This window comes from Rhipicephalus microplus, chromosome 7 (assembly GCF_043290135.1).
Source record: "Rhipicephalus microplus isolate Deutch F79 chromosome 7, USDA_Rmic, whole genome shotgun sequence".
In the NCBI taxonomy this organism is placed as follows: domain Eukaryota; kingdom Metazoa; phylum Arthropoda; class Arachnida; order Ixodida; family Ixodidae; genus Rhipicephalus; species Rhipicephalus microplus.
The window spans coordinates 12,237,560-12,263,185 of NC_134706.1; the positions used below are offsets into that span (position 1 = coordinate 12,237,560).

Below are 25,626 nucleotides of genomic sequence, written 5' to 3' on the forward strand. Positions count from 1 at the left end.
AGAAGAGGTGAAAATAAGATGATCTATCCTCTCCGTAGATGACAAAATTCTCAAAGGCTGTGTGTGAGCCACACATATATCTCTTGTGCCTGCCTCGCAAAAACACATACAGAAACTAGTTCTATGTACAAGTAAAATGACCGCAACAAAAAAATCATTGAGGAAAAAAAAAGTCAAATGACAGTGTGCAAATAAAATGCTGCAACTGGGCGAGACGGAGGCTCACTCCCACCTTTAACACCATTTCTGCGCTCCCTCTTTTGTGCGGCCATACGACGTCACGTAGCAGAGAAGCGCAGATTGAGAAGTGACTGGAAGTTTCACGAGAAAGATCCGGCCTTGTACTAACAATAATATTCTCGATGTACAGCTCACTCTGTCGGCGCAGCACGGCTACGGAAGCATGACAAGGTTACGAGCACACTGCGGCTACTTCCAGACTTACGCACGTGCCACGAAGAAGCCAAGAACTGCCCTGCCCGCAACTCTTTCTCAACCCAATAAAACACACTGCGCCAGACTTTCAAAGCAGAACGAGTTCTCAAATTTACTACAACGGCCGTTCTAATGAGACGGCTGAGCCAATGGGGTCGGTGACATCGTTGCAAAACACCAAGGGCGCCATTCTTGGCGTTTGCTGTGCGTAGGATGACCTGCGGCTCATACCGGGGCCTTGACACACGGTGTAGCCAATCGAACGCGTAGCGGCGCGCGGGAATTTGAAAGGCGAGTCATCCCCGGCACCTTTAGATGTCCTTGAGACATAGGCTAGTCGCTCAAAGACCCGCCAAGGTAGGGACAAGTTCCAGTTCGAAAGCAGAGCCACGGTGACATGAAAGAAGGAGCAGGCGGCACTAAAGGTTGCAGACGATGAGGAATTTGAGGTGGAGAAGGGAAGGGGGGCAGCGTGGGTTTCTCTGGTGCTTTGAAGCCATTTTGCAAAAGTGAGAAAACAGATTGGCAACTTCCGTTCTTCTGCGATGCCACTTGCTACCTTTTTTTCCTTTTAGACAGCCACCAAACATCTGCAAAGAAATGGGAAAGGGAAAATGACTTGTGGCTTGTTCTACAAGTTCCCGACATTCGAGAAACGTATTTTTTGCAGTTCATAAGACCTCAGCCGCTAAAAGCTAACCACCACAACACACCAGACTTTTTCGAATGCGCCTTAGCGGATAACCTGTAGACTACAAGGAAAGCATTAAAAAAACTTGTTATCGCAGTCCTTGAAACCTCGGCCATTGCAACCAAACTGCTTCTACACAACAGCCTTTTCAGCGCAACTGACCTTTTTTGTATATGGTATAGCCTGTGCACTACAAAGGAAGTGTTACACACTACCTAAAAATGCTCCGAGGAAAGAAGTGAATAAAATTACCACATTTACTCGCACTATCTTCACACTCGCGTAATTCTCACACCCCCAACATCGGCCAGCAAATATGCGATTTTTTTTCCCTCGCGGAATTATCGCACTACAAAAATCACAGCGGCATGTGTCGTCTGCTACTTAGAGCCAATGATGACGATAGCACCCATTAGCCTAGCGCCATCTCTTATGCATTATGAATGCTGATGAAACCCATTGCGACCGGGTGAATTCCACGAAGACTCTCCTGCTACGCTGGGACTGGCTCAACAGAGGGGCCGAAAACACACTGGCCAGGGAAACGCCCCATGCACCCTCCTCTTCTTCAACCCCACCCCATCACCCAATTCCGATGAGGCGGGGACAAACTAAAGTGACCCAACACCTTAACATCCAAGTTTAAACCACGTGAATGAAGCTGGTCATGTTTTTCCTTCCTCCATAAAGCAGGTGCGGAACACTGCTTGCCTTGGCTCGACTTTCACCAAACTATTGGGCGCTCGCTTGTAACTGATGCCTGGACAGCAGATGAACAGATCAATCATATATTTTTTATTTATTTTTATTCTTGTGGCACTTGAAACGCCTGCCCTATGTCAAAAGGGAAGAAGAACAATTACTAATTTGCTAGAAAGGAGCTCTAATCCAATCCAAACCAGGCCACAAGTTGCATAATAGCACTTGTGGCACAGTGTGCATGCTTGGTGTTAGTATTGCGGTGTTCTGTGGTAGCGCTGTGGTGAAACCAGGCCACAAGTTGCATAATAGCACTTGTGGCACAGTGTGCATGCTTAGTGTTAGTATTGCGGTGTTCTGTGGTAGCGCTGTGGTGATCCGTGTGTAGCATCGTCCTTTCTGCTGCTGCTACCATGCTCTGGAACACGGCAACAGGGCCGCCGGCAGGCATTTCGGAGCAGACGAATTCTGTGTGCGCTACCGGCCACGGCAGCACGAACAGCTCAAAGTCGCAAACAAGTCACCTAAGGCCTTCTTTGGGCCTAAGACTGAAAGATACTCACAGATTGAGGTGGCACTTCTGGACTACATCAACAGTCTCCGCGCGGACGGGTGTGCCGTTTCGATCGAGCTGCTAAGAAATCAGGCGTGCATAATTACCCAAAAGGAAGGCCTCCCGGCGTGAGATTTCCATGCGAGCAACGGGTGGGCCACACGGTTCATGCGCCGAAGTGGACTCTCGCTCAAGAGACAGACGACTCTTTGTCAACGGCTATCTTGGGCGTACGAAGATAAGATCATCGATATGTCATTAGGATTCGGGAGCAAAAGAATTTTCTGCTCTCGAAAATTGGAAACGCGGATCAAGCTCCACTCAACTTTTACATACCACAGAGCACAACTGTGGAGCAGAAGGGTGTACAGAGTATGCATATTAGAACGACTGGTGCCGAGAAGCAGAGGTGCACCGTCATGCTCGCCGTAACAGCAGACGGGTATAAGCTGCCCCCATTTATTATTTTTAAGCTGAAGACCCTCCCGAAGGCCAAGTTTCCCCCTGGAATACAGGTATGTGTACAGCAGAAAGGGTTGGATGACCGCTGCCCTTATGGTCGACTGGGTAAAAACTGTTTGGGGACGCCGCCCTCTAGCACTTTTTTGCTCGTCGCTGCTGGTTGTCGACAGCTTCACAGTGACCTGTTCGACTCCATTCGGGCGAAGCTGAAGGAGCTGCGGACTGACCTCGCTGTCATTCCAGACGGCCTGACTTCGATGTTGCAGCCTCTATAGACGCATCCTTAAACAAGCCGTTCAAGGATAATGTTCGAAGGCTGTATTCAGAATGGATGGCTGAAGGCGACCATGCCATGACTCCCGGGGGCAAGATAAAGAAGCCGTCGGTGGAGCTCCTTTGTTCTTGGGTAATCGAGGCACGGTCCATGATTTCGCCAGAAATTATCATCCGCAGCTTCAAGAAGACTGGGATCTCCAACGCCTTGGACGGGACGGAAGACGACGTGGTCCACGACAACGACGAGGGAGACCATGCTGAATCTGGCGATCACTACGATGGCGCTGCTATGAGCGACGTAGACGGCAGTTTTAACTTATCTCCGAGTAGTTCGCCCAAGAGACTTATTAGCTAGTGACTTTAGTCTGTGCAAATAAATCATGATTTTGGTTGAACATGTAGTTTCAGTGTAAAGGTAAGCCTTGTATTAGCACTTTTCTAAAATTTGGGTGCACGTTAAAGAACCCCAGGTGGTCGAAATTTCCGGAGCCCTCTACTACGGCGTCTCTCATAATCATATGGTGGTTTTGGGACGTTAAACCCCACAAATCAATCAATCAGCACTTTTCTAAGCTTTTAGTTGCTGGCCGAGAAACTGCGATTTGTGGCCGTTTTTTTTCTTGCGCTGTACATTTCCGCGGAAAATTTTCCTTGCGTAATTATCGCACCCCCAACTTTCGATCAGTTTTTCCGGAAAAAAAGTGCGAGGATTATGCGAGTAAATACGGTATGGCTGCCTTACGACCAAGGTTCTTCTTCCAAGAACTCTTCAAGGGTGGAAATTTTAAGGATGAAATGTCAAGTTTAGGAATTTAGAATTTCCAGGAAACCTCTAGTTTTTGACACACAACTACATTCGCTTTCGGGTCGCACACTTCTAGTAGCTACGACGTACAGCTGTCATTTCCAATGCACAAGCACTGACAGACTCCTTTAATGTAACCAGGTACTAGGAGGCATGCCCTGCTAGTACCTGGTTACATTAACTGCTGGAAAAGACTCTACATGCGACTCATTCACTGCAATAAGAGTCCTTTATTTAGGCTCTCTACCTACTGGTGTTTGGTGCAAAAAAAGGGCAATAATCAGATGCACGCTTCTAAGGAATCAGTCGGAGCAGTGGGTGGTCTACCGAAAGCGGTGGGTGGTGAGGCAGATCTGCAGGAGGCATTTTCACCAGCATCTTCTGTGAAAGAACCCTGCTTATGCCGATAGCACAATTTCCTTTTGGCTCATTTCTGAACTTGAAATCTCGCCATGGCTATGACATCCAAATAACTATGTTGTTCAGTTTTGTGGCTCCAGTAAATGAGCCCTTTCGCGACTGCCCTGCCAACAGAAGCACTACTCAGCAAAGTCCCTCCTCAACCTTTCGTACGCTACGCTTGAATGAGTTCAAGTGCCACCGACCACTCACCCGATAATTGCCCTCTACACGGAGAGGGATATGAGGCTGTTGTAGTGGGTCATGTTGCGCTTGAGGATCTCGGCACAGGGTCCCAGCACACGCTCAAAGCGGGACCGGTCGAGCTTGACACACTTCAGGGGCCCACGCGACACCACTGTGGCCGCCCGCGGCCGGTCCAGCAGCAGCGCGATCTCGCCTGCGACACAGGTAGTGAGAACAACCTCAAGGAATGCACACTAGAGGACTGTACAGTTACGACTACATTTCCCTAACTATTGTCCTATGCTACCCATTCAAGCTTTGTCCACATATAGAAAACATTTTTCAAAGCCGCCTACTTGTTGAACAATCGTAATGCAAACAAGTTCTTCGAAGACCTGCTAGGTGGCGGACGGGTTGAGAAAGGAAAATTATGCAACCACCCGTTTGTGGCATGAAGTCCAGAGAGAAAAGCTTCTTAGTTGCCGAAAAATTCGTCCCTGTCTGGAGATTTCCCTTCCCAATAGAGCACTTCCGACGTGGTTGTGGTAAAGATACGGCATATACAAAGCGAACAAAAATGTTAAAAAAGAAATCCTAATAAATGTGAGAAGCGCAGGTGTGCTTGGCTGCAGTTAACTTGCGGTAAAAAATATCGTACACTGCGGCGAACACTGCATGCAGATTTTCGAGCACTACACGCAGATTTCAGAATGAGGTAGCCCACTTTCCAGACATTCATTTAGTGAAGGAATGACTGCGAGGAAAGGAAAAAAAAAAGAATAATAAAAGGCAGCATGCATGAAGACTTTCGGTTAGATTTCGCGTGAAAAATATTTTGGACACTGTTCTCTCATCTAAGACTGCCAACGATTAACCGAACAATGCGAACCAAAAATACGATAAGTTTTCATTTCAACTCGCTGACACCGCAAAGTGTCTGCCGCTTTTTGATAATGGCAGACAATAGCCGTTCACAAAAATGACTTCCACGCGGTTGCGGCGGTGCCTCAACGAATAAGCAAAACAAAAGAGCAAAGGCGAGGTTGCAATGAATGTACAATTTTTGCCCATCTTAGACGATTTTATCACAGTCATTTGCAAATATCTGCTCGGCTGCGCGTGTTTCGACCGCAAGGAGTGACAGCGGTACAAGCGCATCATACTGCCATTTGCAAGTTGACTGTGTATCTTTCTTGGGGCCCTAAATGCTTTGACTCTTTAATGAGACAGCAAATCGACCCTTGCATAAGAAACTAGCTCTTTAATGCCTTTACCGACACTCTGTTCTGCTTGAATGCCAAGAACATTAGACCATACCACAAAAGGAAGGGGAACTGTGCTCTACATAAGTGTGATCAAAGACAACCTCCTACATTTGCGTGGCAATAATGAGGACAGCAAAAAAGGAACCAACATTTCAGCTAATGTTACTTCGATCAGAAGCTTGCACCAAAAACTTTAGCAGTAATAATAATAAAAAATTTTCATGGGGCATTCTCTTTGTAGCAAGGTGTTTGCTTCCTAATGTGTGTTAGTCACGTCGCACTCAAACACGAACAGAGTGAGGGATTGGGTGTAGCGTACCGAAGTAATCAGAGGGGCCAAGCCTGCCGACCTCTTCTTGTGGCTCGCTCTCGGATCGTCTCTGCAACACTGATGCTGAACCCTGCGTATAGAGCAAGAAGAGAGATTTGCCGCATGGTCCAAGCAATAAATGTGATGGCAACAAATTGGAATGTTATGCGCAGTAACGCTAACGGCTAGCTCCTTCAGCAACCAACCTAGTGTAACTCCACAAAAGTCAGGCGGAAAGTAGTGCGGCTACTTCAGCGAGTGAAGCAGATTTTGTGCCGTCTGTAGCTTAAAAGCAAAGAGGCGAGAGCACAACAAATACGAAGCTATGAGCCATCTACAGACCTCTCTCAAGATAGCACACGTGACGGCCTCCTTTTGATCAAAGTTCGCAATCGCCGCCCGTGCGACACAGACCCCTTCCCCCCATACACACGTCACCTTACCAACAAAGTTCGACAGCGCACTTCCCCTCTGTACCCCTCTGCAGCCTTCGCGAACATTCATCGCACGCACAAAGAACATGCAACGTGTTGTTTGATGTCGTCTCACAGATTTGTACTGCACACGACACAAGACGTAAACAGCACATATGTGCCTCGAGTGTCCATGCAACTGCTGTAATAATAAAACTGATGGAACAATTAAACCAAATTATTGCCACAATGACGTTGTCACAGGGTTCAGAGTCGCGTTGACCATGCAAGCCACTCACCTCCTCAATGATGAAGAAGTCGTCGCCGGGCATGCCTTGTTCCACAATGATGTCGCCATCGTTGAATGTGACAGGCTCGAGCGCGTCGGCCACTGTGAGTCTCTCCCACTTGTCGAGGCTCTCTGTCGGACAAAACGCCACGAAAAGATATCTTTTTTAAAAAGATAAATATGCAACCACATGTCCCTCGAAACTTTGTTAAACACCGAGCCTGGTCTGCCTTATAAGGGCTACTGAAGCACCATTCAACACTTTAAACAAGATTACTGCTTGGTAATTTATATGCAGCCTCAAATCATAATCAAGCTTTCTTTCAGCGCACGGGAATGGCTTGTAACATTAGAGATTTATAGTTTGTCCTTAAGATTTTTATACCATTTTCAGACACCACTCTACTGGAGCCATTCACTGCAGGAGCAGGGCTGGTAACAACACCTGATAGTGTTTTTTTTTTGTCCAACTGCAATACATTTGAAGAATCTTCTGATCTTGGCAGTGTTCTCGGCCAAAGACTACATAGAAAGTAATTTGAGTTAATGATTATCTGCCTTACACAAGTGGTTCAAAGGAACAAGTGAGTTATTAGATAAGTTTTGTGTATCTACAGTTAGGCTCTGCGTCAAAAGGTGTCACTACCAGCATTGGCCACCACATATATTTCCGACAACCCGTAAGAATGCACACAGTAAAACAGTACACAGAGAAAAGTAAAAACCTCTTTTTTGAAACTAAGCATGAGATGAGGATGACCCACACTCACCCAGAATGGAAACTTTGCTAAGAAATTCTTCGTACATTTTGCGCTTGCGGATGGTGCTTCCCTGCAGTGGTAAGTTAGAGGGCGTAAGTTGATGTGACACATACATTACAAATGGAAGCATTCGGGACCAACTGCGTTTTTGCTGGTCGTCAACTCACCATCAAGATTCTTCTGTATGTGTCTCGGTCGATAGCCCAAAGCTTGATGTCTGTCTTAGCCTGCAGTGGCAGCAGTAAATGGTTTAACATCCACCAAGTTGTTCGACAACATTAAATGAATTTCATGCCTAGCGCCTGGTGTAAAAGCTTTTTGAACAAACACATTGAAATTTTTAAAGTTGAATGCATTGTAAAGATCACAAATGTAACCATGTGTCATCTCTATAGACGTTTCCACAATTCGTATAGTTAAGAACAGGAAAAAAATTTCATCAACTTCCTGCTTTGTGCCACTTAGAATCTTTTTATATATCATTTATATATCATACAGCCAACATAGACGAACCAACTAAACGACAAATAGAAATTTATTGTACAAACAGATGATTACCATGCTACAAAATTATTGTCTATAAAGTACGATAAGGCTAAAAAGTGCTCTTATGTGACCACATTTCCTTCTGTTCGAACTTACACTAGTTATATCTAAAACTGCTCAAGTGCTTGCAATAGTACAATGAGTTTTAATATTGGAAAAGCCTGTTCAATCAATGAATTGATCAAATCTACTCCCTCCTATAAATCAATCAAAACCCTTCCCTTCTCTAACACCCTCTCACTAGTAAAATCTACAGCCTCACAATAGCTCAAATACCCACAATATACTGCAAGTAGCTACAATACCAGCGTTCTCTTCAATCAAAGGGACGTTAATGAAATTGACGTGAACACAGCTACTATACACTGTGAAAACCACAGGTGTTATATTGCAGACATTGAGTAACAGAGGGAATGTGGATGTACCTTGACCGTAGCTGCCCGAGGAGTTCCGTAAATCAGGGCCAGCTCTCCGAAGCTTCCGTTCTCCGCAATCGTGGTGACGTGCTGTCCGTTGACATACACCTGGAGAGAGAATGACCAGATTAAGTAGAGTGCGCCTGCTTTCCGAACTCAACAGCTGAGGTGAGCTTCGTGCAATGCTGCTTACATCCACTTCCCCTTGGTCGATGACGTAGAAGTTGTCGCCCTCGTCCCCTTGTTGGATGATCACCTCGCCGGCTTTGTGAACCACGGGAAACATGGCGTCGAAGATGTCGCTGCAGGCAGGTGCGAACACAACGAAAGACAAGCTCAGCACAATGACAAGTGCACAAAGCTTATTTCTTGTGATGCCGAAATGTGCAGCGAAGAAATGTTGGTTAGCATCACAATACAAAGTAATGTTTCACTTATTAAGTACAGACCATGTGCGAGGACAGTACTAACAGCTGATTGTAGTGTAAAGCACACACATCTACAAAGCGTACATATTAACAAAGGACAGCACCCAATAATCCTTCTAAAGCATATAAAATAAAATTTTTTTCATATGTTTCGTTCTGAACACTGTTTATGATATGATATGAAACTTCATAACCACCTTTATTTGACATTTTCAACCATTTTAAAGTATAATATAAATAAAAAGCAGGTAGAATAAAATTTCTGAATGCTCACTGCCCCGTGAAGTACCTCTACCGCCTTGCAAGCCAGGTGCTTCTCGTACTGATATATACCTCATAGGCAGGTGCAGCTAGCCCCAAAGCTAACAATTTTCATGCGGCCGCTTATGAACATTGGATCATACGTTACACGAGGGCATGTCGACACATATTAAGTTAGGAAAGATTACAATAATATATGCATTAAGGAGACTCCTTCCACTACATGACATTCCTATAGCGTTCTTTCTAAAGCAGTTTCAATAAATTTCGTGACTCTATTATAGAACATCTACTTGCCACTAAGACAGCCTTGATTCAGTCCTCACTCGGACCCGAAGGTTTTTAATGGCTAATTTTATTTGAAACTTTCTCGATTTTTTATTCACAGACAAAATGATGATTTTTCGCTCACGACGAACGACGCCAGCACAGATGCCGGAATTTCCGCGAAACAAGCTCTTTAATGCTATCGCGTTCATAAGAGTGTATTGCATTTCAGCACTTATAGACAATTACCAATATACACCCCTAAAAGTTGATGTGATGGAGATCATATGCATCTTCATTGTTCTTCCACGTGGGGCATAACGAGTCATATTTTACCACTTCAGTGAGGCAATAAAAATACAAAATCCGCATTTAATGGGGAAAACATGGTTCCTTTTATCCAATAAAATAAAACCAGGGTTGGCAACCTTTTGAGGTGGGGACATTGCAGGAAAAGCAAAACCATTTGGCAAATTGACAGAAATTTGTAAAAATGGCCTCGAACTGAAGTTTATTTTCAGCATGCATGTCACCAAGTTCCAATTAAACATATGTCACAACAGAGTAAAAACTGCCATGTCGGCCTTCAAATAGGAAGTCGCAAGGAAAATTAGGTAGAAGGGTTCCACGTTGTGCAGGGGGCTGCATAAGACAGCCACGCTTTCAATAAGTGGGACTATCTGAATTTGTTTTCTGAGTCGTTTCATGTTGCTTTGACAATGCACAACGAACATAACGGAAGTGCTACCCATAGGAGTAGTTTTAAAATGTGCATTTAACCTGTGTAATAAGACGCGATGCCGCTAAGAAATTTTCGGCATCACTTCAGAGTCTTGATATTCTTAGGACACCGTTCCCTCTGAATGTTAGAGGGGCAATCCTTCTGTAAAGGACTTCAGGCTACAGTTTTACGTAGAGACCCGTGGATCACACGACTTACCTTCGCTCGTTGTCGTCCAAGTGTGAGAACAGGACGTTCTTCTCGATGGCCTTCGAAAGTGCAGCCATGGTCTTATAGTCCTTGGGCACCATCTACAGTGTGTTAACACAAAACAGAGAAGCTCAGCCTTTGCAAAGATCACTGCGAAGTGCATTGCACTGTGCGAGAAAGGGTTTGGGTTCAATCTGAGACAATTTTGCTAAAGAAACGTCATTGTGTTCAAGTACAATGTATCAAGAATACTTTGCGCTGCATCAGCTTTTGTCTATAGAAAACGAATAAAAGTACTACTCATTAATCCTAATCGCACTAACAAGCCTTATATCAATGGCAGTGTAGAATGTGCCCTGCAACATCAATTTGGCGTGTTTCTGATTAAAGTCTACCTCACGACATGTTGTTGCCAGCGTCAGTAACCTGACAAGAATAACAAGAAGCTTACAAAAGACGAACGACAAGTTTACGAACAAACTAAAATTCTCCGATTAAGAGATTATAGAGCAACAGCTCCCACTACAATTGCAGCGGGTGACAGAGGAGTGATACTGAGACAGAGGAGTCATAACCGCAGTGTGGCACGGACCTTTTTTACGTATGACGTGGCGTCCTCCTCGGAGTAGGTCTCTGCGCTGACCGCCCCACGCCGGCTTCGCTGGGGAGGCACGGGCAGTGGCGACAGCTCATCCTCCTTCTCTTCGCATGGAGGTGTGGTCGCCATGGGCGAGAGCTGCTGTTGCTTGGCTCTTGTGGCTGCCTCCTGCATCGCGGCAATGTTTAGACACGCTCAGCAGGTGTACTTGCAGCAAGTACGCTTTCCACATAGGCCAATAAAGGCACCCGTACTCAGGTTGTGGTAGGTACAGACTCCACCTTTTCAGCATGCCAGCAGCTGCCACATGCGTGCAAAGGCTGAGCTTTTCTGTCTTTTCAATACCCTGTAAGGACCTTTTGCGGTCCATTGTCTAGCCCCTACTGACAACAGAACACAGCCGCAGTGGTCTGTCATTGCACACCGACGGACAAGCTATCTAACAGTGGATTCACACCGCATTTTCACACTGCATTAGGTCCCATCTATAAAAGAGTAATAATTAGCGTCTCTAAAAAATAACTAAAACTGTTTCACCTGAGCAGTGCTTTTCTCATTTTAAATGTTTCGGACCAGAACGGATAGTGGAACGAAGGTTTTGGTTCACAAAGCATTAGTATGAACATGCACAATTTACGTGATCGTTTTCCAACCAATAGCCAAAATGGCATCGCTTTTGTAGCCCATATTCTTGTTCAGCCGTGCAAGCCAGGCATGCACCGCTCCATCTATACTCCGCCGCTGTTGCGGTCACAGCTACTTCGGCTGTTTAGTGGAAGAAGCGTGGTTGCAGTTTCCCATCGCTTTTGTAGCCCATATTCTTGTTCAGCCGTGCAAGCCAGGCATGCACCGCTCCATCTATACTCCACCGCTGTTGCGGTCACAGCTACTTCGGCTGTTTGGTGGAAGAAGCGTGGTTGCAGTTTCCCTTTTGCACCATTTACAGTGCAACAAACTTTCCTGACATTCTCTGAAGACAACGCAAGCCGTCCAGCTGGAATCCAAGAGCAAGAATTTTCTTCTACATATCAGTCTGCCAAGCTGGGAGCGTGGCTATCATAACAACTGTGGCCCCTACTCGAGCATGCATTGAGGCTTTGCAAGACCAGCAAGCAGGCGCACATGCAACAATATGAGTAAACGAACGGATAATAAGCAAAGATGATGTTCAAGACCCTTCATTGTACGCAGGTCAAGGAACGATGCAAATGACTGAGAATGAGTACAGAAAGATTTGCGGTTGCTGCATCATACCCCCCCAAGCATCCTTTGTCCTATCATACTGAAGACCAATGGAAGAAAATGACCTCAGGTTAGGAGTTGACATGCCAAGTAAGACGTAGTCAACAAGGGCTGCCAGGGCTAGGGAGGGAAGGCTATCGAATAAATTTGAATGCACATCTTGAAAGTGCATCTCATCCCAGTTGCACAAGAGTACTCGCATTCTGGGTGAAGCTGCTGCATATCGCCTTGTTGCGTGAGTTATGGGAGTGTCTGCAAATGTGTCAAATTTGAACAACCAAGTTCTCAGGCACTCAGTATTACATTCAAAGAAACAAAATAAAGTATTGTTTTATGTTTCCACAAGTTTCAATAATTAATCATAATTAAACATTTTATGATTTGGTTGATAGCCATTTTCAATCCTTGAAAATTGACACCTTTCAAGTGCGTGCGCTTTGAAATGCCAGGAAAAAAGTGCAAGGTGTAGCTTTTTCAGTCACTGTGGAAGCACCGACCGATTATATTTATAAAAAAGAATGAACTTTATATGCTCAAAATGGTGAAGTGCAATTTGTATTTGGTTGTACTCATTTTGAGCAAAGAATATTAGTATGTCCGACATTGTTCCTGGAATGCCTGCTTGCCTTCCCTACAGTGGTCACCTACAATCGTACGCCACATATGAACACCAAGCCGAGATATACCGACCACACGGAAGGTTCAATTTATTCCATGCGCAAATGTACCAGCTCCTTCATGGCCACAAGGCTGAAGAATTGGAGAAAACAAGCTGCACTCGCATATGTGGGCACTGAGTATCTTAGGGATCTACTAGGTTGAACAAATTGATGGGTTGAAAGCACATCAACACTTTGGAAAGGCACAAGACAGTATTCGCATGGTTCTTGGATATCTTGCAGATTACTGCATTATCATTCAAACGGAACTGGCCAGCTGCAATATGCTACGAGCTTAAGATCGAGCCAATTCACTGAGCTCTCAAGGCCGTATGAGATGTAAAAGGGGACAAAATGGACCATCTTCAAATCAGCACTACTTTACAGCCGGTTATGGTGAGTAACAACTCCCTGCATACTGACATGAAGGTGAACCAATGCAAGCACATCTATTAACACTTGCTGTGTAGGTGCTACCATGTGTCAAAGAATTGAGGCTGAATGTAAGGAAAAGCAGGTATCAGAGGCATGAGAACGCACCGCACGTCCGCAGAGCTGTACGGTACTCGCATATTGAAAGATGAAAATTCAGGGCTAGGTGATGCATGTGCATTCCAGCATCTACAGTTTGTCATATGGGCATACTTTTGACTCCAGCACATACAGTGGTGGCCAAAATTTTGAAGACCGCAGGAGCGTGTGGCAAATGACACCATGGTGCCTTCTTACAGGTACCAGAGAAGCTTGAGAGCAAGCACTGTGCACACGCATAATTTTTTACCTGCCAGCCCGCTGTTTTCACACCTTTCAAGTGCGTCCACTTCGAAACACCAAGAAAAAAGTGCAAGGTGTAGCCTTTTCAGTTGCCGCGGAAGCACCGACTGACGATATTATGACATGGGCATAACTTGTACTGGAAGTGCTCGGTGCACACCACTCTGCCTTGATTCCATATGTTTTACGGCGGCAAAAATACATACATGGCGTGCTTCGCCGATGTAGAACACAAAATACATCACTGCTCGGTAATCTTATTCCATGTCGATTTAAACAAAATTGACAGCACATGCATGTTTTAATTGCTGCGGAGCATCTAAGACGATTGTGTAGAATGCGGCGTGCATTGAGAACCAGCAGTACAAATTACGTATTTTAGTCGCGATGCCGTCCAATGCTTCCTCAGCGATTGCAGAAGTAACACCTGCTTTTTCACGCGTTCCGCTGAGCGCGCACATGAAGGTAGAGAAAAAGCAGGCTGGTTAAATACACACACACACACACAAAAATGCACATACGCAGTACATGCTATCGAGCTTTGCAGATAGCCGTTAGAAGGCGTCGCGGCGCTGTTTGCCACGCACTACCACGGTGTTTATAATGTTGACCAACACTGTACATCAGCGTCAACATTACCTTTAGCGGTCATATTTGCAGTGCATGATGCAACATTGATGAGCAATTAGTCCTAACTATCGTTATAGTAAAAACAACATATCTCATCATGCAAATACTCTTATCACTCTACAGTAACTCGAGTGGTTAATTCTCAATGTAGAATAGACATACACACACAGATCGCTCACAGTGTAAATGAGAAACGGCTTGCCCTTAACAACTTTAATGAACCCTACATATGTCCATACTTGGGCTAGATAATTATCACTCTCTGAGGAAGTCAATGCTATTCATTTACTATTAAATGCTATCAGTGCACTGCTATCCAATTTTCTATCAATAATATTCATATCTTTTTTTGTTTTCCGTGCCTTGGAACTTTTTTTACCGTCACTAGGATTGGTATCACTGACAACACTTGATGCAAATGAATAGCATTGAGTCAAACCCCACACATTGAGTCAAACCCCATATATCAAATAAATACTATTCATTTGAGTCAAGTGTGGTCAGTGACACCATTCCTAGTAAAAATTAAAAAAAAAGTTCCAAGGCACGTAAAAAACATATATAAACAACTTCCTACATAAAAGTTCATTTCCAGAAGTAGATTTCTCCGCTGTCTTTCCTGGGGTGAATGTGGCATATCCACATGCAATGATTGTACAACGAAAGATTACTACAGCCCAATTTTAGTATGTTGAATGACCTGGATCCATCTAAAGGTATCTTTCTGTATAAGCATCATTATAACTGGTTCTGCTGTTAATAATGGAGCTGTAGTGCCCCTAAAACAGGTGGTTAAAGACCAGACACAAGCTCCTAAGGCAGTCTGTGTACAGAGAGACTTCCCATGGAAGCAACACTTTTCAGTCGAGACAAAAAACTGGAACCTTGCACGCCGACATATTCCGAGTAAGGCACACAGTGACAGTGATCATGTGCAATGTGCAGCACACACATACACACGGCAATCTTCAATCACTTGTTAGTAGTCACCTAATGAGCTGTTTTAATGGGTTGCAACACCCGGCTTGAATCTGAGAGTAGAGATCACGCACGGACGTATTCCAAGGAAGGTGCACGGCGAGGGCAAAGCACTTGCCCGACAACACAACTGCGACGACCATTTACCTATCAAATACTCACGAACGGAAATTTGGCGGGCAACTAGTCGAAGGTGCGCTCGTGCAGATGCGACACGTTCAAACCACGGGCTCAGTGCCAGAAAGGAAGCTCAAAAACACAACTCAAGGCAAAGTCGCAGCTGCGCCACGAGGCAATGCACGCGCCGATGAGATTCAAAGTCGATCCATGTGACAATCGCGGCAATGCGGGGCACACCACTGCTCAAACTCGCTGCCCCGATTCAAGGCCTTTGCAGTTCCCAAGCCAAGGGTTACAAAAAGCCTCCGATACAGTTCAGCCACAAGGCACGCTGCCACCAACCGAACCCGCAAATAGACGCGTTATGAGCGTGCCGGTCCACGCAAAAATGGAGGCGACCCCCCCCCCTCCTCCCCCCAACTCGGGAGGGCCGAGATGCCACCACCCCCGCCCGTGGCAACCTCAAATAAGAAGGCACCAGGGTTCTCCGCTCTCTTGGCATCGTCCCACGAATGCCACTGCTATCCTCTACTAAAAAGCCCCCCTCACTTCCTCCTTGTCGCGCAGTCCCTTCGTTTTGCCTCGACGACATCGAGCCAGCCTCGCTTTGCACACGTTACTCCCCCAACCTGCATGTATTTTCGAGAAGGTGCTCGACACACGCCACCCTCCTCCGTGACACCCGGGTGGGAGAGGGTTGAAAAGGAGAGTGAGGAGGAACAATTCCGAAACAATTGGCGCGACGAAAAGCCCACGAGTCCCGACAAACGTGGGCCCAGCCACGACGGGAACCTACCGCTGCCCTGGACCGCTACCGGCATGCCAACACTGAAGCAGCGGAATCATGGTGAGATGCTCACATCTTCGCCAATGTTACAAAAAGGTTTCGTCTAACACTGAATAACGTCATCCTATCTGAAAAGTCTTTTCTATTCGCAACACTATATCTATGACAAGACCAAAGAACAATGCTTTGAGAGGCTAGTCTGTACGACAGTCAAACTGGAGTAAAACTGCAAGTTGGGACAGAAAAAATATAAACAGTGCGAGCGTGAATATGCACATGTCATGTCTTTTTATTCTATTTGTGTTCAATCCCATTCACAGTGTTATTTTAGTTTTTGTTACAAGACTATTCTCCATTTACACTGCTATAAGCAATAATTGGTTACAAACATGTTTGTTACAGTGAGGTACTAGTGCCAAAGCTCTATTCATCAAATCTGGGAGTGTTGCGCACATTCATTGCAGGCCTTGTACCATGTGGGTGTGCAATCACAATGTGAGGCAGGTCTGTGAGGCTGTCCTGCGCTGCGACTTTCAAGGATCGACGAGTAGTGCATCTGATGGCTTCGTCCATTTGATGCGCTCAACGCATAGTTTACCTTCCAACTGTGTAATTGTCAAGCTCAAAGCTTTTACACACGTCGGGAAACTTGCAGGTTCTTACTCACTTTCACATGCGCAATAAGTTAAAGGAAAGCGCAGCTGCATGGCAGCCAGTACAAACCTGTGATGTAGGCAATTGTTAGTTATTTGCACTAATAGCAAGCAGATGTTGATATTGAGAGGTGCTCCGTTTTGCATTCACATGCATGGCACACACTTTCAAAACTGATTTTATATATGTTCTCAGCTATATTTAATGTTGATACTCTATAGATAACCCATTTGTGTCAACACAAATTTATCACACAGTTATATCGCCTTCAAATTTTGCGTAGATGCTCCTTTAACCTGCATGCGCAAGTTACCTGGTTCTCAGTTTTGCATCAGTGCTCCTTTAAGCTGTATGTTTGATAAATCAATTAATGTTAGCAGTTTTGCAGCAAGGTAATGCACTGCTCACTATGCCATATAAAGATGAAAGGGCATCCCCCATAAGTTGTGCATCAGCCATAATTATGGCTGATGCACAACGCTACATAATGACTCTAACTCAAAGGTTGTCTTTTTTTCTTCTCTCCAAAGCTAATATACCTGCCAATGTACTAACATGGTCACTGCTAGCAGCTCGCATGCAGGGCCTAGACAGTCACCGGCTAAGTTACGCACTAATGGAGCATAAATACCAATTTGGTGTGGTACCAACATCCCATAATCTTTTGATGCTGGGTGTACGTAGTGAAATTCAGCAAAGAATATTTCAAAAGCCGAGATGACACCTTTACACTGGTTGACCGACGGATGTTGTATCCCAAAGGCATGCCTACTTTTGCGAGCACTGAAAGTTTCAAAACTTTTCCTGTAACAGACTCATAGCAACTTTGGCTGTGGTTATTACTTTTTTTTTTCTTCAGGAATTTTGCTGCCACCATAGCTTCTGCTCAGTATAAATAACAAAAATGCATGAAAAAGTAACACATTCTATGTCACCGGAAAAGTCCTATCAGAATAAGTGAAGCAAGTGGGGCTTCGTATGAGCATGCCTGAAACACTTTTTGTTACCATGGCATTGTGCCGTGCTCCCACCTTACTCTTAGCAGCACAGCTCTTAAAAGCGCGTTCTTTTGCTGAGTGACATCGTCTGTGGTGAGACCAATAGAGATAAAAAAGTAAAGCAGAAAAAAATAAGAATACCAAATGAGATTTGAACAAGGGTACTTCGCAAGGCAGTCAAATACAGAACCATCTGGCACGGGAAACATCTGCAAGAAGGCACTACACGAGTTTCATGCTGGGCAAGGAATTGTGTTAAACTATATAACGTAGTGTGGCAGAAAAGTAAAATAGCAACCGGTAATCAGACAACCCCAACTGCGCAACGAGGAGTTTCTGATGCTTCCGACCTACTGCAAAGCGTCCAGCTACACTTCGTCATCAACCCCATGCAGACAGAAAACTAAGCGCTCGTGAAAACTTACAGATGTGCACCACATAGTATTTTCTATAAATACACTTGAGGGAACTCTGGTGCCAGCGTCAATGGGAGGTTCGTTCTTTCCTTCAAAACGAAACCGAAACACGGCTATAGACGAAGCCACAAGTGCGATTCGCCGCCCGCAAGTATGAATACCAGGCAAATACGTGTACTACCCATCATTCCCATGGTCGCCGGACGATCACAGTGCCAGAGTCCCTTCTAGTTAAATTTAGGAAAATCTATGATGGGTAGTACACGGATTTGTGTAATCTTCGTACTTTCGGCTCTGTGTGGCTTTGCGTGGCTTAAAGCTTTGTCAGAAAACAAAAATCGGCACTTGTTTAGCAGTTGCACTTCACTACCTTAAAGAGGTGGTGCCACCAAATTTCGAGGCTATCCCATGCTTGTTGTGGATTTCCTCTGTATACAAGGACTCTCCACACGAAGGGTCGGACCCTACAAACACGTACAATATATTTCATATCACTTCTAAAAGTGTAGCTGAATGCTCACTTTCGTGATCTAGGCCCATCGCTTGCGCAGCAGCACTGACGTTTCAGAATAGGAGAAGCAACGGCAGTTGTCGTGACGTCACACCAGGTCTGTAGTGACGTGAGTGACCTCCCCCATCTCCGAAACGAGCGTACCCAACGTACCAGCAATGCATCGGTTGCTGTATTACTCGCAGAGTTTCGATCGCTTCTTGGCTAAGTGCTACACATCAAAACCTGCGAAGGCGTTCTGCTTTGCTGGCGCTTGTGTGGCACCTGTGTGTGAGAGCAGACGAAATTCAGCACGATGCGCATCACAGCCTTGTGTGATCACGTGGCCGTGGCAGCTATGTATCGACGTCACTGCCCAACTCGGTGCTGCGAAACCGGTCCACATAAGTAGAGCAATATTGAATTATTTAGCGGAAATACACGAATCTTGGTGCGTGCATCATGCTTCTTGGAGCTGAAGGAAACGCTTACAGCGAAGAACACGCATGCCACAAATTTGGTGGCACCACCCCTTTAAGCTTTTAGGCTCACCATTTCAGATCGACTCATGAAATTCACAAGCGTCCGTTCTTTCATTCGAAATGGCATCAAAACACAGCAATAAGCAAAGCCACAAGTGCGTTTGAAAGCCGGAAGACTAGGCAAATTCGTGTACTACCCATCATTCCCATAGTCACTGAACCCGCAGTGCCAGCTAAGTTTAGAAGACTATGGTGCGGCACGTACCTCGCTATTCTGTAGAAAGACGAACATTGGCGTAGTTAATGCTGTCGCACTCCACAAAAATTACAATTTACGGCATAGTCGATATCTCGCGGAAAGTCGACGCTTTTCAACACTAAAGTGTTTTATGCCGGGGTCCACCAAGACTGGTGACGTATTTCGGTCACGGAAATGACGTCAGAAAGCAAATAAAAAAAGTTCTGTCAATGGGAGAACACAGTATAACCTCGCCCAAACACGAAGCTGCGCGCTCAGAATTTGCATTAGGGCAGCATCGCAATCGGTCGATTTCTCCCGTCCGGGACATTGCACCTTCATGCACGTGTTGGCAGCGCAACATTTCAGCTGCTGCAGGCATCAACGAGCTGTTCCAAATACGAAATGACAAGCGGCGTCGATAAAGGATCGGAATGCCGCATCCGAAACGTCCAATCGCCGACAAAACGCAGATCGACAGATCATCGATTATCGGAAAACGGCGCATACAAACACGCGTGTAGCCAGTGCACTTACGAAGGCCTCATTTGTTGAGCACACCAGCATTGCTACGTACGTCACTCGCGGGTGCCGTTTTCTTTTTTTTTTTTTTTGCTATCAAACGTACAATGGCAATTAAAGAGGCAATGAAAGCTTCACTTGAAAGAAAAAAAAAACGATCACTTCTGACATACCGGGCTAGCGTGAACGCCTTTGCAAGGCACATACCTTTGCACCACGCAAACAGCAACCGAATGGCAAATTTAATTATCCCCGCGCCCCCAGCCGTTCGCCCCTCAAAACGCGCAAAATAAATCTAAAACTAGCGCGCGTTTAGATCAATGATTTGTGGGGTTTAACGTCTCAAAACCACCATACGATTATGAGGGACGTCGTAGTGGCCGCGTTCAGATTGCAAAAGCGAAACCAGCAACGCGGTTTGCATTTCTTCGATTCGGGCGAAATCCCGAATGTAGCCGATCCGGTCGGGGACGTCAAGTTTTCTGGAAATCGGAATGACAAGGACGAAAGAGCGATGCCGGCAAATCAACAGTGGATTTCAGTGTTGCGCACTAAACCCGCCGATTTCCCAACCAGCTCTGGTCGGCATTGCTTTTACGTAAATTGTCGATCGGCTAGACATCCGACGGTGGTACTCTTTCAATGCGACATCGCACGCCCAGAGAACCTCACCAACAGGTCCTGTGCGAAGAAAATGGGTGTTTTTTCGCTCTCTTCACCATATTTTTACAAACGCGGCAACAGGCACTTTTCTTTCACTCTCTCAAGACTACGACTTATAACGGGCCGAACGCGGTACATTGGCGACCATGAAACATTAAAGAAAAAAAGCTATACTGGAAGCTTTACGTTTGAAAAAAAAAAAAAAAAAACAGGAGGAAAAAGGGTGCGGGAGTTGACGTACTATTTATACGTCGCGTCCGCGCGTCAAGGCATCATCACACGAATTCCATGTCTTCGCCGGCAACGCCACACAGCTCACACGAACGGCGGGCTCGCGGAACTCAACGCAAGCACATCCCGTCACCGACAATCCACCACCGACGCGTTCTGTCCGATTTCAGTCAATCGGAACGCGTGCGATTTTGCACAGCACGGCGAAGGCAAGGGCACGGTTGAAAGGCCTAGGGCACCGCCGTAAACTCCGTCGTAATCGAAACCTAGGACGTCGTGGGAGAAGAAAAACAAGAATGCCGATACGTTCACGATTGATCGAAGCCTCGCGATACGCGGCGATCGCCCCGTGGGGGAGATAATTCGCTTCGTTTTCGGGTGGGGGCTATTACCTTTTCCAGGCGTGCGAAGTACTCCCGGAGGAAGGATATCGGGTTGTCGGGCCTGCTCACGCATAGCTGAACGATGCAGTCCTTCAGCAACTTCTGGATGTTGTGCTTCTGCACGTAAAGCTCGCATTCGCGCAAGCTCTGCTCTTCTTCTTGAGTGGACGCCATCTTGGACTTGCCGTGCGCCCCCTCGTTCCTTCACGCGCTCCTTCGTCTGCCAGGTTGTTTTGGCGTGTTCCTCCGCGCTAGTCATTTCTGGACGGCAGTCTCTAGTTTCAAACTTTGCTTGAAATTTTTTTCTAAAGTTATCAATAAATAAGCTTTTGCGTTATTACTTGTGTTTGCGTAAACCGCAATTTTATTTTAAAACCGATTGAAGCGCCCAGTGTTTGAACTACTTTTTGTAGCGGATGCAGCAACGCGAATGCGCGAAACGCACAACTGCGCATGCGTTCGTGAATCTCGTCTCGCGAGCAGTTCGTGGCCTATTTGTGCAGTTTGCCAAAGCGTGTAAAAAAAGTACCTTTGTCTTTCTTGCAGGATCGAATTGCGTTCGGTTCGATATTGTCGCTTTGTCGGGCTTTGATTTAGTTATCGGTGTGTTTGCGTTTTGCAGCGTTTAATGTTTTCTCGGGCTAGGTCTTTCAGAGAAGCACCGCCTTCGTGACCCTGATGGCCACCGCAGTGCAAGCGTACGAGCAACCGCCAACTCATATTCCCTGGGAGTAAGTGCTTCGTTTTCTCGCAAGAGTCGTTTCGTTAGTCACTGAAGCCATTCGTTAACGTCCGTCGACCTTTCGGCATCGAAGATACGGGACGCCGACGTAACGTCACCGCCACGAAGTCGGGCCGCCCCAAAGTAGGCCTAGACATTCCGGTATTGTGCCGAGAACTTTTGTTAATTTCTTTCGTCAACTGGCCTCCCGCTGTGTTAAACTATAATTTGTAAAGCTGTGCTTAGAGCCTCCTCATCTTTTCTGTTAGCGCGCCTGTGCCCCGACGCCGCGCTCGGCCTGCTCTTTTTCTAACCCTGTTTCGGGAAGTTAGCGCCAAAGCATGCTTTTGCAAAACAACAGATTTCGCTAGCACTACGCAACTCTTAACTTGTCAATGTGTTCTTTCCCCCGCTTACCTGATTCGCAGTGGGGTGCCTTCTTTTTTTTTTTTTTGACGCAAGCCACACGGTCAAAACTGCAAACTTTCGTCTCGCAGGAGTGCCTGTTTCTCCTTGGCGTTGCGCTAGCTGCTCAGTTGTCATTAACGGTGCCAACTCGTGAGCTAGTTGGCCCTTGGACTCGCGCAGCTCAGTACGTGGTACAAGCAGTTTGACATGCACTCTTCGAAAGCGATTGGAGGAGGGAGGGGAGGGGCGTAGGAGCAGAGCCTTTGTATTGTTCTTGCAGCAGGACCACAGCTAGCCGTGTTGCTGCTGCAGCGTCATAGCGGGCGAGACGAGAGTCGCCGCCGCATCTGTGAAAATGCTGCCGCGCGAACTGTTTTGTTCAGCACCTGCGTCTCTTTTTGTTATAAGACGTCGCGGTTTTGTTTCGTGGGGGCTGTGGGAACAATGCGATCGCTCTTCCGGAAGACACCTATGTTGGGGAGGCTGTGGTACCTGCCATTTTTTTCTTTCGTTTGTTTTGCACAGTTATACGGGGCGCTTCTCCGTAAACTGGAATCTAGGGCGATCGCTAGTCGTCTTCACACCGTGGTCACATATGTAAGCACTTCCGTCCTTCAGCGATGTACTCCCTCAATAATAAGCCTTAATGAAAGTGCCACCTATTCACTAGAGCTCACCACTGTCTGTCAGATAAAGAACACTCGGAATTGAAAGATTATAATTCCAGAGTCGAATTTGCATGGTGGTGAACTTGGCACCCGAAACACAGCCCCTCATGCCCTCTTCGGAACTGCTGACACGGTTTGAATCACACTTGACTAGAGCGGCCAATCAGCTGCTGTTTTTGTTGATATATGCGGAGACCCAATGCCTCTGTGATAGCAAACATATTTGTACTGCACGCTACATGTGCTACGATTCATGGAACGGAAGCCTGTAGGTAACGGGAGGTAGTAGCTTTGGACGGTATCGAGAGCCACGCGCTCGACTGCTCTAGACAAGTTGATTCCGACTACTCGTTTGCTACTCCTGATGGATAAAACAGATAATAGGAGTTTCTGGAATTCATTCATTTGTGGTACTGAGCATGGTATTAAACGCTGCTTCTCATGCAGGCTTTGCTATGTATGCTAATACTAGATAAACACCGTTAAAAAGCAGCAGGCATACCATTCGGATCAAGGAAGATATGAAGAAAAAAAAAAATGTTGCTTTGGTGGAAGTTATTCTTCAAAAGTGAAGCTAGGAATCCATCTTAATGACATTAAGACGCAGTGAAGGAAACTGTGGTTTTCTTGCATGCGCTACCAGTTTCATATGGGCACTGTTTTGGCGAAAATTGGGCCCAACATGTGCTTTTGTTGCGGGTTTCATTAAGATACCCCACTCAAGGCAAACTTGATCGGATATCGTCAATACTCTACCTCGTTGAGTCGCTTGTAGGGAATATCGATCAGTTACAATTAACCCAGTGTTTAGGTAGATGGAGCAAAGTCACTTTATCTCTGAAGTTGGCACCACCCGAAATGAACATGTTTCTGAGACCAACGAGGGTGAAGCTGTGACCTCACCTTTACCTATAATGCGTTGGGATAGACCCCGCTTCAGAATTTTAGTCCTGCTTTGTCGGGACTCACTTTTGACGCTAAAGAGCTTGAAGTGGGCATTTGAAGCCAAAGATCTGGCCTCTTCGCTTGCTTGGAAAGCTCGTCTGATTTTGAAGCATCCGCCATGGCCACAGCACCTTTCACTCACATATAGTTGGAGTAGAACTGATGCTCTCTCGGTGTGGGCTTCGTAGCAGGTTTTTGCCACGCCTGATAGTGAGGCCGTTGTCTCTACGTCACATTGCGACGCTGGACAGGCCTCTTAATCTCGGTGAGACTTCTCGGACACTTTTTTGTATTCCTTATCTTTTGCGAGCACTTGATAACGCGTTGAAAGGAGACCTTGGTGTCCCTTCGAGATGCCTCCTAGCTACATAGCGTGAGTTTAGGGAAAACTCATTTCTGCGTTGCGGTGAGTGGGTGAAGGATTGTTGAAGTTGGCGTTACATCAGCGTTGGGGGAATCTCGCAAGAAGTCTTAGTCCGATGTTTGAACTGTGAAACGCGAGCCCCCAGTGACATTTTTCGTTGAACAATTTCTTGTAGCTTCGAGCTTCTGTGTTTCCCCAAAGTTTAGGCGGGTGCAGATCGCTGGGGGATCTGCAGTGTGGACGCACGAATAACCAGATGGTGACGTTTAAAAAGATGTAGTTGAAGTGAAATAGCGGCAGTGCTAAAATGACTGGTGCGAAGTGGAGATTTGAACTTGCGTACATGTGGGCTATGTATGACGACGCATGTAGCCTGAGCATGTCAGTTGGTGTTTTCGCAGTCACATTAGTGCAGCAGCCATTTTACTCTATTAATAAACTAACTAGCCCAGTAACATTCCCTGTTCAAACATTGAAGTTTAATATTCAGTTTGATGTATTGGGCTGCAAACTGCGACTGAGTTGTACGTCAAAGCAAAAGTGGTATATCAGGATGATTTGGAGAGTTGGTTTCTTCTTAGCCAAGATTAAACAGTACAAAAGACAGAGAGACAGTGGTATATTTGCATATTCTTTGTTATTGCTGTTTTACCTTGAAAGCATAGTATGCACTATGTTCAGCTTTTAAAAAAGTCAGTTTGGTGAGATTGTGGTGGTTCTGGAAGTTCAACTCGAGGGGATCTCGTCTGAATGCATTACTGTATTTTTTGTGCCTAAAATTTTTTGACCAAATGCTATGCCACGATTTGAGAAAGCTCTAAGGGGGTGCTTCTGAGAATTGTGCAGCACAGAACAGCTGTTGCTGTTTTACATTGTTTTATCTGCTATTCATGAGAGAATGGATGGAGCTGTGGCCCTTAGAGATACATAGGCATTGTTTGAAGGCTTGTGAATGCGCTCTCAGAAATTTTCAGACAGTTGGTTTGAGTGCTTGTAAAAAATTTTGCCAAGTGCCAGGAACGTGTGTAACTAAACTCATAAAAAAAGAAAAAGTGATAACTGGACAATAGCAAGCTTTTTTTTTGGGGGGGGGGGGGGGGGGGTACAGTACTCCAGCAGAATCCGCATGTGTGTTGCTATTGATTTGAATACTATTGGGCAGTTCACGATGCGGGGGGTTACCTGCATTGATTTTATTTTGATAATTATTAATCAACCACTGATGCTGTCAAATTAAGGTGTACTGACTGTTCCAAGATTTC

At 45.7% G+C, this 25,626-nt stretch overlaps 2 protein-coding genes across 9 annotated transcripts in view; one reads left to right on the plus strand and one right to left on the minus strand.

Annotated features, from left to right (window-relative positions):
* Positions 1 to 25,626, plus strand: part of LOC119180160 (leukocyte receptor cluster member 8) — a 146,046-nt gene that overhangs the window by 93,856 nt on the left and 26,564 nt on the right. For 2 of the 5 annotated variants that reach the window (XM_037431300.2, XM_037431301.2), the window contains exon 1: positions 21,792 to 21,989. The exons of 1 other annotated variant lie outside the window; for it this stretch is intronic. In XM_037431300.2, the coding sequence (XP_037287197.2) occupies positions 21,937 to 21,989 (53 nt within the window). In that variant the 5' untranslated portion in view covers positions 21,792 to 21,936. Of the gene's footprint in view, positions 1 to 16,112; positions 16,242 to 21,791; positions 21,990 to 25,626 lie in introns of those variants that run through there. 2 more of the 5 variants (XM_075868665.1, XM_037431302.2) reach the window with 2 other exon arrangements.
* Pka-R1 (protein kinase, cAMP-dependent, regulatory subunit type 1) lies at positions 522 to 24,135 on the minus strand. 4 transcript variants are annotated; one of them, XM_037431304.2, is made up of 11 exons: positions 24,025 to 24,135; positions 10,986 to 11,159; positions 10,403 to 10,494; positions 8,700 to 8,808; positions 8,516 to 8,614; positions 7,712 to 7,771; positions 7,554 to 7,614; positions 6,794 to 6,915; positions 6,091 to 6,172; positions 4,534 to 4,720; positions 522 to 1,025 (listed from the first exon to the last, which is right to left on the minus strand). In XM_037431304.2, the coding sequence occupies exons 1-10, from the start codon at positions 24,118 to 24,120 to the stop codon at positions 4,548 to 4,550; spliced, it is 1,068 nt and encodes a 355-aa protein (XP_037287201.1). In that variant the 5' UTR covers positions 24,121 to 24,135; the 3' UTR covers positions 522 to 1,025; positions 4,534 to 4,547. The 4 variants fall into 4 exon arrangements, with proteins under 4 accessions (XP_037287201.1, XP_075724782.1, XP_037287200.1 ...); XM_075868667.1 differs by lacking the exon at positions 24,025 to 24,135 and adding an exon at positions 22,397 to 22,561; XM_037431303.2 differs by lacking the exon at positions 24,025 to 24,135 and adding an exon at positions 21,268 to 21,471.

Bases quoted from the DNA above. Each gene is read 5' to 3' on its own strand.
- Pka-R1 (XM_037431303.2), bottom strand. From the start codon at position 21,432: ATGGCGTCCACTCAAGAAGAAGAGCAGAGCTTGCGCGAATGCGAGCTT. The intron at 8,809-10,402 runs GTAAGTCGTGTG...ACCTGCCTGCAG, and splicing joins TTGGACGACAACGAGCGAAG to CGACATCTTCGACGCCATGT. The intron at 8,615-8,699 runs GTAAGCAGCATT...TTCTCTCTCCAG, and splicing joins TCGACCAAGGGGAAGTGGAT to GTGTATGTCAACGGACAGCA.